This window comes from Podarcis bocagei (assembly GCF_964188305.1).
Source record: "Podarcis bocagei genome assembly, chromosome: 14".
Taxonomy (NCBI): domain Eukaryota; kingdom Metazoa; phylum Chordata; class Lepidosauria; order Squamata; family Lacertidae; genus Podarcis; species Podarcis bocagei.
Window position 1 is genome coordinate 42,485,553 of NC_138139.1, and position 9,944 is coordinate 42,495,496.

General features: G+C 46.0%; 1 protein-coding gene across 1 annotated transcript; it reads right to left on the minus strand.

Moving 5' to 3' along the window:
• Positions 1-23: 23 nt before the first annotated feature.
• THUMPD1 (THUMP domain 1 NAT10 acetyltransferase adaptor) lies at positions 24-6,098 on the minus strand. Its single transcript, XM_081169710.1, has 4 exons — positions 5,841-6,098; positions 5,043-5,220; positions 4,542-4,790; positions 24-3,076 (listed from the first exon to the last, which is right to left on the minus strand). The coding sequence occupies exons 1-4, from the start codon at positions 6,081-6,083 to the stop codon at positions 2,787-2,789; spliced, it is 960 nt and encodes a 319-aa protein (XP_081025836.1). The 5' UTR covers positions 6,084-6,098; the 3' UTR covers positions 24-2,786.
• Positions 6,099-9,944: the final 3,846 nt, after the last annotated feature.

Here is a 9,944-nt window from a genome sequence, read left to right on the forward strand (position 1 = left end):
CAAAAAAATCACAGAGGAATGGCTTCAAACTGAAACAAAATCAGTTTAATAAAAAACAATGTACAAAAACAAGACAATATACAAAACAGAATTATTATTTTTTTAACCTGTCTCAGATGTTCTTCTACTACAAGGATTCTTTTCTGAGAAGGAAATTCCAAATCGAAACTAAAGCCAAACTCATGCAGGCAACTTGTTTTAAAAAACGAAGTTTAAAATGACACTGCAAGACCCAATTTAAAAAAAGAACACTTCCCAAGCCCCATACAACACCTTCGATCTTAGAGGATATACCCACCCTCTCCCCGCAAAAAATGCTTTTTGTAGCTCCCCAGCAGAACTAATGCTCCAGGCCTATTTTGTCACTTTCTCAGGCCTATAATAATTTCTTCCCCTAACAACCAAAAGAGGTTCAAGTTTCTGTCTGCTCACAACCCTCACCCTTCAGCTCCTCTGCCAAGGATTTTGTTGCTCTGGGAGCAAGTGCCCCGAAACTGCCTGGAAGTATATGTGACAGAGAGCTGACTCTTCCAATTTTCTGATGGGGCCAGAAACGGGAGCCTGGGAAATGGCTGAGGCAAGACAGAAAAGCAGTGGCAGATCCTTCCCACAAATGGGCCACAAGGCCGTATCTCTAGGGTCACAGCTGTCTGCTAAATGGAGGGCAGGCATTCCCCTTTAAACTTCCCACCTCTAGTTTAACAGTGTAGCCCAGTGTTAATGGAAAAGTAGATGCAACAACCCCACACTGGCTGCTGCAGGGAAGCCCTTTGCTCATAAATGCAAGACACTGGTGCTGCTCTTTTCCATGGGCTACAGAGACGAATGCGAGACTACCATGGCCAGCTCTCCTAGTTTTCAAGGGTTAGAAGATGAGGCATTGCTGCAGCATTCCACCTATGTGGGTGCTTTGGGGAGGGGGCATACTATGTATCTGAAGCCAGGGTGGGAAACCTTTAATCCTCCAGGTGTTGCTGGGACTACGGTTTCCATGCTGGCATTGATGGGAGTTGGGAACTGGGAACCCGGGTGTTATGGGGCTCCACCAGAAAACCAGGCCTGCAGTGGAACAGAAGAGCCTTTCATACAGACGTGCTCTTCATCAGTCAAAGGCCAGAGTTGTGTGGCCTTGCTTGTGAGACCACTGGCATCTACGCTTCTCCTGTCCCTCCTTTCTTTCTCAATCTTCAGAAAAGGGTTTTGCTTAGGAAAGGCAGTCACCCATGGTGGATTATCTGGCTACAACATCCTCCTGGAGCAAACCCGCCTTACCTTGCCCTGTATGTGGGTTCATTAAGCAACATTCACCAACACGCTGCTTGGCACATGGTGGCTAGAACCCCCCAGGTCTAGGAGAAGGACACAATGCACCCACTGGCAGAGATGGTGGAGAACTGTGTTGGTCTGTTAGCTGCCAGCCACAGCTAATACAAACCCATAAGCTAAAGGTTGCCCACCTTGCCTGTGGAAACAACTCCAAAAGGATTCTTCCCAATCTCTGCAAACACATTTCAATACAGTTTCATTTCTCTCTCAACTTACTCGCAGATCTTTTGTCTACTTCAGGGCTGGGGGGGGGGGCTGTGGCCCTCCAAGTATTTCCTGGACTCCAGCTCCCATCAGCCCAAGCCCATGTGGCACATCATAGTCAGAGATGATGGGAGCTGTAGTCCAGCAAAAGTTGGAGGGCCACAGGTTCCCCATCTAGCTGCTAATAAATCCCTACTACCACAAAAGGCATATACTACCCACAAGGTTTTATAAAACTTGTATTTTTTTTAGGCTTTAAAAAAACCACTACTCCCTCTCCACCGCACACTGCTATGGTTTTAGGAAGTGTTTGTCCCAGATCCTGAATCAACTCTGGATTCACAATAGTTTAGAAATCTGAAGCATGTGGCCATGGCCAGGCCAGTGTGAAAATCTGATTACGGCTTGCATCAGTTCACTGGCTTGAAGATAGCATGCTTGTCCTATATTGATCAACAGTTGTTACCAAACAAGGCAGCAAGAACCCACACAGATAATGTTATTTGTCTGTAAACAACCATACAAGAGACGCTGCCTGTGTCTGGATTTAACACCAACAGCAAATGAGAAATAGTGCCTTTTAAGTAGCAGTTAATGTTGATGGGGGGGGGGTGATTCAGCAAAATTAGGCCAAAATCTCATTGTCAAAAGGAACTCAAGCCTTGGTATGCTTTGAGTTTCACCTCTCTCATTGACATTTTTACAGAGACTCACATTTGCTGGACTGGAGCTAGAGGCTTGGTTCAGATTTCATATCTAAAGCACAGTGTGACTGTCAGGGTCCTGCCTTGGGGCTCACCAGCTCTCAACTCTTCCTTTGTATGCTCCGACTCCCCCTCCAGAACTGGAAACCCATTTCAAGCCATGTGTTCAAATCCAGGTTTGGGGTCAAACTCTGGTTGGCTGTAACCACCAATCTGCACAAATCGAGGAGGAACACCCAACTACTGTAACCACAGACTAGGAAGCAAGGGAACACCCTGGAGCTTGCAAACAGGAGAAGGGAGCTCTCAGTTTGGCTGCAGCTTCTGATCAGAGAGCTCTGTTCTCCTGTTTGCGAGCTCAAGGGGGTTCCCTTGCTTCCTAGTCTGTGGCAACATTTAGTTTGATGTTCCTCCTCGATTTGTGCAGATTGGTGGTTTGGCTAAACAGCCTAACTCCCATAGAGTTATAAAGGACAAATAAAGCACACCCACACCCAATTCATTGAGAGCCATCCTTCAGAGTCTCTCCCCCAGTAAGTTTCATTAATGGTCCTAGTCCTTGTGATTGTCGCTGGCCTCTGCCACCTCAGTCTTCTCCTCCACTTTCTCCTCCTCAGTTGGTTTCCCCTCATCTGGGCCCCCCTCTTGGGACACTTTGGACGCATCCTGCTGCCCTTCCCCTTCCTTGCTCTTCACCACTTCCTGGAGGTTGTACTTCCTGAACAGAATGTAGTCCTTCACCACACTCAAGCAGCAGATGTTCTTTATGATCCCCACCACGATGGTGAACTCGGGGTTGCTCAGATCAACTTTGTTTTCTGGGTTGAGATGGCCAACGACTCCTGCCAAGGCAACAAAGAAGGGTTGGGGAGGCAGAAAGCCGTCTGATAAGCTTGGAGAGTAATACTTTTGATCAGCCACAAATGAAGAGATGGTGTCCCATAAGGGCTAAGAGACTAAGGACAGAAGAAGAGCTCTGCTGGATCTGGCCAAAGGCCCATCTAACCCCACATTCTGTTCTCACAGAGACCAACTAGATGCCTCTACAGGAAGCCCACCAGCAGGACCTCAGCACAACAGCACTTGCCCCACTTGTGAGTCCCAGAAGCTGGTATTCAAAGGCATATACCCTCTGACAGTGGAGGTAGAACATAATCTTATTCTCCAAATTTTTCTAATCTTCTTTTGAAGCCACCCAAAGTCACATCCACAACATACATTTAAAGCACATGGCTTCCCCCAAAGAATATTGGGAGCTGCAGTTTACCCTTCACTGAGCTATGATGCCCAGCACCCTCAACAAACTACAGTTCCCAGGATTTTTTGGAGGGCACCATGTGCCATAAATGTATGGCATGGATGTGACCCACATTGGTAGCCATAACTACCTCCTGTGGTAGTAAACTGCAGTTTAACTGTGTGCTGCATGTCTTTAGCAATCCACCATCTTTTCACCTTCAGCCACTTAAGAACAGCCTGATGACGATGGCCAAACTTGGGATGATGAGAGACACACATATTTTATTTCAGTTTAAGTATTTAATACCATCCTCTCCCATACAAAGGAACTATATCCAGATTAAGGCTGCAATCCTCTACCTGGGAACAAGCCCATCTGAACTCAATGGGGCTCACATTTAAGGATACATATTTTTAAAAATACACTGTTAAGTTGGTTGCTCACAGGTCCGCTGAAATCAATGGGAAGTCAATTAGCTTAGGCTGCAACCCTGCGCCCATTTACCTGGGAATAAGTCCACTGAACTTGATGGAACTTACTTCCAAGCAGGTATGTTAAGAGGGCTGCGTTGTTAGTCTGGGTCCAACCCACTGTTCCACCCCACCCTGAAAGCACTAAAGTTAGAAATGAAGATCTGAAAGAGAGATAGGGAAGCCGAAGGACTCCAGATGTTGCTGGACTCCAACTCCTATCAGCCCCTGCTACTACAGCCAATGTTCAGGAGGGCCACCAGTTCCCCATGCCTGATCGAAAAAATCTGGCAACCAAAGTCATGTGAAAAATAGTGGCTAAGAGATATGACAGAGGCAAGGAAAATGGTGCCCTGGAATCTGTTTTCAGTCTCAGAATAGAGCCCCCAGTCCTTTTCACACACAAATCCTACTTGTTCCCCCTGCCCTAAGCTTGCTTTGTTTCAGCAACCTAAAAGCAAACAAAAAATCACCCTATTTTTTTGTTGCTGTTATTAAACAACTGGGAGTCAGAAACCCTACTACAAATCACCCAGAGATCCTCAACAGATCCTGACTCACCTTCTGCCTATTCCTATTACAAAATAAATCACTTACCTGCCAGTTCTTTGATGACTTCTTCCCGGCTCAAGTGGCTGTTATTTCGAGCCTTGTAAACAATCTGAAAAGTGCCTTTACGGGGACTTTTAAACCAAGGTTCAAAGAAGGTCTCTGAATATTGTTTCATGTCCTCCAGGAAAGCTTTGCAGGTGCCCGAAACAGGCAACATGCGCAAGATGACTCTGGTCTTCTTCTTCTTGGTGGCTTTCATGTCCTGCAGGATGTGGTGCACCAGCTTCTCAGGCTCTGCAAGAAGAAGGCAATGAGAGAGACTTTTTCACTCACTCCTCTGGGTGAAGAAAGGGCATCTCTAATAGCATGGAAGTCTAGGCGCAAACACAGGGAGATGCTAGTCCCAAAACTGGGCTCTTTTCTCTCTCTTTCTACCACCCCTCTGTCTGCCCCTCTGATGCCCATCATTTCCAATTAGTCTATTCAGGGCTCAGAACTTATGCTCTTGTCCATTATGCTGCCTCATCCCATTCCATGCACACTTACCTACACCCAGAGTCCTAATGAAAACTACATTGTTGGCACCGCTCTCCACCGACTGGAACCGTCGCAGCTTCTGCTCTGTTGAGGTGCGAATCTGATTGACTTCTTTTTTCAATGCAGCTTCAGCATCGTCGTCGTCCTCCTCATTTCCTGACAGTCTGCTCTCATCTTGATCTGTGAACTTTACAGACACATGCACACATATTGTTAGTCAAGTTAGCGAGGAAAGCTTCTTTAGAGCTGGTGCAAGCTTAAATTCTTATACAAATTCGGTAGGTCTCTCCTTTTTTTAAAAAAAATAATAATCAACACAGCCCTGTTAAAAAAAACAATTAATACGGCTGTGTTAAACAATTAAACTCGGGTCCCCACAATTTCTAATGGTGTTAAGCAAGGGAAAGTTTCCACTAGCCATTTTGTCCTTACTACGCAGAGCTGTATGAATTTCTATCATCTTATTTGCCGTTTCTTTTAAACTAAAAAATCCCAAACGCTGCAACCTCTCCTCACGGGGGCGTTGCTTCATTCCCTTGATCCTTTTTGGTCGCCCTTTTCTAAAGCTTCCCCAGCAATATCCGTTTCGAGGGGAGAAGACACAGTACAGTGGTACCTCGGGTTAAGTACTTAATTCGTTCTATTCCAAAAGCAGCTGCACCACAGATTTGCATAAGGATATTACGATTCCGGCGGTTCTTCTTTTCCCCCACTTTCCCAAGCGATATCTAATTTTATAGGCTCCTATCGTGCCTCGTCTTGCTCCCCTTTCCTAGTCTAGTCTAAACCCAAAAGTCCTCTTCCTACCTGCTCGGGCCCGTAGAGCTGCTCGCCATACTCGCCCAGCAGGCTGTAGGCTTCGGCCACGCACTTGCGCTCGTTCATGTTGCAGGTGATGAGGATGCCGCACATGCCGGGCTCCAGCTGGCGGGAACCGCCGGGCCGGGCCCGCTTGGCCGCGTGCAGGTACTGCGCTTTGGGCCGCCGCTTGCGAGAGGCAGCCGGCGCAGCTCCCGGCGCGGCAGCGGGTGGCGTCTCCACGGCAGCCATCGCGGGCGTCGGGAAAGGCGAACCGCGAAGGCGGCGTCAGCGGCTGGTCCCGCAACGGCGCGCGTGTCGGCGCCCTTTCGATAGCGTCATCGGGACGCGCCGGGGGGGGAAAGCACCATAGAGATAGGAAATAAATATTAGCATGTTTAATTTTTATTCATTTATTTATTTTTCTACCACGGAGCCGGGTGTGTGGACCTGCGGTTCTGCTAGTGCAGCCGGACTACGACTCCCCCATCGGCTTGGCCACCAGGGATGATGGGGGTGGTAATCCGAACGCCTATCATAGAGGCGCCAAGGGATAGAGAGGCGCTGCTCTGCAGTCATAGAGCATCGAGGTTCTCCCTTTTACTCTCTGTTTTTGTTAAAGGATAGAGGTGCTAATGAAGCGAAATGCGGGAATCGGTGGCTTTCCATTTAGCTGTGCATTTCCTACCGGAAGTACAGGCCTTAGGCTTTCCCCGTCTCCATGGCAACTGGCAAACTCTTATCCGCCACGCAGTTCCGCGCTGTGCCCCAAAGTAGTTTCCCGCCGGGTCCTAAAACCCGACTCATTCAGCAGCTTTAGAAAAGCTGTTACGGAGCTAAAATCAACACGCAACCGCCCTCGCTATATTTCTCAGATATCCGTGTCAGCTTCCAAAAAGCTGCCTAATAAATTTCCCATTTAAACTACCAGCATATGCCATATAAACCTTCCTCAGGAAACAAAACCATGCAATGCCAACTTTGCAGAGACCCGGACATTCCAATAAAATGGGTGATTTCAGATATATTTATTTCCTTTATTGGATTTCTGGCCTGCCTTTCTAAAAGAGCCTAGGGTAGCAAACTACAAAGTAGCAAAAGAAAAAAAGAAAACATTTTAAATAAATAAAAATGTGTATTTTAAAACATGAAGAGTGAGTGAACATAGTCACAATCCTAACGACAGCTAATTCCGTAGTTTCAAGGTTGCCTGGAATGGTGTCTTTCAGCCATCAAATGCTTGGGCAACCCAGGTATGTTTTTAAATCCCTCCTGAACATTAATGATGAGGAAGAGGGACACACCTCACCATGGAGGGTTTTCCTCAAGTGGAGAACCACCACCAAGAAGGCCCTGTTCTGGGTCAGTGCCAACCAAGCTGCCCCCAGCAGCAGCAGCAATATCAGTGGGACCCCTGAAAGCTATAGATTGTAGGCTTTTGATATCAGGGAACTGTTTTTTAAAAAAATCAATGTACACTAGTGTTACTGTACATGGTCTAAATAATTGGCCCAGGGTTGTGGGTGAGCTGTCAGGGTAACGGTGACCTGCCCTCCTTTTTAAGCTGCTGGCTTAAAAGTCACCAACCACCAGTGGTGTAGCACAGGCTGATGGTGCCCGGGGAAGGCGCATGCACACTGGGGTAACAGAACTTTGATAAGAGGAGAAGCCGGGAAATCAAGAAAAATGCTGTACTGGTCATGGAAAATACTAAGAAATGAACTAGACTGTCGGCAGTCCTTCGCTGCTTCTCTTGGCGCATTTCCAGTAGATAGACAGGCCTTCCCATCACCTGAAGTTAGTATTTGAGAAAACAGAAGAGGCACTGAATCGCTCAGGTGGGTGGGGACCCAACCATAGTGTTTGCTTTATATTCTGCAGTCTCAGATGCAGAGAAGTCCTCGTCCCTTGAATTGATAGTCTGGCATTTGCAATTTCAGCAAGTGGACCGGGATGAGATGGGTTTTTTTTTTAGTTCTGGGCACCTGAGGGGCCTGCAGACAGTGGCTGATGCTCCTGAAAAGGCGCTGAGAAAGAAAGAAAGAAAGAAAGAAAGAAAGAAAGAAAGAAAGAAAGAAAGAAAGAAAGAAAGAAAGAAAGAAAGATCTGGGCAGCAGGAAATCTTGATGAAGCAGCTTGAAAACATTCAGAAAGAAAAAGAAGAGTTAAAAGCATGCCAGAGGGGCCTGCAGACTGGGGTGTGCCAAAAATCTGGCCACCACGAAAACTGGTGAGTGAGAAGATGGGTTGGGTAGGGCTGCCATTATGTCTGGATTTTCCCAGACATTACCAGGATTTCAAAGGCGGAAGTGACATCCAGGGAGAATTTCCAGAAGGTGTTGGTCTGTCCTGGATCTCTGGCAAGTAAACGAAAAAATCGTGGGTTTTTGAGCATTTTCGTTAAAAAGCTCAACAACCCTGGGGTGTCCTGCCTTTTACATTTTGAAATATGGCAACTCTAGGATTGTGGGGGGATGTTTGGTGGAAGGCAATTTGTTCTGATTATACAATAAAGAGGATTCATTCTGATTACATTCTGGTTTGTTGCATGGAGGTTATTTGTCTTTAACCAATTGTTTATTCCGCACCTTTTCTATCATACAATTATTTTATTGATTTGTTTTTTTAAAAATGAAAGATAACCAAAAAAAGGAGAGCAAAACATTTTTTTAAAGCCTTAAAGCATCACAGCCTGGAAGGACAAAAGTACATAGATACAGCACAGAAAGTACTAATTCATACAAAGGGCCTCTGCACCAATAATAAAGATAGGAGTACAGAGTTGGTAGCTTTGGGGACAAGGGAGGGCAAACAGCAAGCTGCCTGTGCGTGGCAGATCTTAATGCTCAATTTGTTGCTGCCATTATTTACTTCTCTCCGCAAAATGTGGGTGAAAAGGGAAGGAGAGAAAGTGCTGAAGGTCATACTTCATTGATTATGTCCCAGTGTGTGCACTTTGAGCTGCCTCACAGCTGTTTATTGTGCAAGCAAAGGCCAGAGAGCAATGGCACCACAATCAGGGTCAGACTTTGAGGCAGAAGTCCTGGGCCTCAGCAGAATGAGAAGGAGAGCCCCCAACACATAAAATGCTGGTGACATTTTGAAGTAAGTGAAGTACTGTAATACAAATTACTATCTAATGCAGTGTAAAACTATTGCAGTGTAGCATACTGTTACTCTGAGAAGGCCCACTGAAATTAATAGACATAAGTTATTCATCTTCATTTAATGCCAGTGGGTCTACTCTAACTAACATTGGTTACTACCAATTATGAAGAATTAAGCATCACACTAAGGTGAGTTTTTGTCTTCATTGCATGGCCCTGCATTATCCTATGAGGAAGAAAAACTACTCTGTTTTTCCCCACACCAGTGCATAATTTTTATACGCCTCTATAGTGTCCCCCGTTAACTCGCCTTTTCTATAAACCAAAAAGCCTGAATTGTTATACAGTGGTGCCTCGCAAGACGAAAAGAATCCGTTCTGTGATTCTCTTCGTCTAGCGGTTTTTCGTCTTGCGAAGCAAGCCCATTGACGGATTAGCGGATTAGCGCTATTTGCGGCTTTTAGCGGCTTATCTGCTGATCGGATCAGCTGATAAGCGGCTTAGCGGCTTAGAAAAAGGGGGGGGAACCCGCAGGAACTCGCAAGACATTGTCATCTTGCGAAGCAAGCCCATAGGAGATTCGTTTTGCGAAGCACCTCCAAAACGGAAAACTCTTTCGTCTAGCGAGTTTTCCGTCTTGCGAGGCATTCGTCTTGTGGGGCACCACTGTAATTTGCAAGGGGGTTCTTCCAATCCCTTGATCAACTATTATTTTCATTTGTGGGAGTTGGAGCAGTTTTCTCTGAACTTAATTATACACTCTGACCTTTTAGGGGCTTGAAATTTAGGAACATGTGAACCAGGAGTCTTTGCGGCCTGAGCCTCTTAGTTTTTGAAGTGTGTCTAAATCTTTCTGCAATCATAATCAGAAGTATTGGAAAAAATGTAAAATTCATAAAGGTTAGAAAATTATTTCCAGCACTCAAAATATTGATTTGGTACAACGAGAAACTTTCCTTTGGGAATTTTTTCCTCGAAAGCCAAGGTTACAAATACATGGGCACAG

Coding starts and splice junctions, on each gene's coding strand:
- THUMPD1 (XM_081169710.1), bottom strand. CDS start 6,083: ATGGCTGCCGTGGAGACGCCACCCGCTGCCGCGCCGGGAGCTGCGCCG. Junction 5,221..5,840: donor AGCTCTACGGGCCCGAGCAG/GTAGGAAGAGGA, acceptor GTGTCTGTAAAG/TTCACAGATCAAGATGAGAG. Junction 4,791..5,042: donor CATTAGGACTCTGGGTGTAG/GTAAGTGTGCAT, acceptor TTCTTCTTGCAG/AGCCTGAGAAGCTGGTGCAC.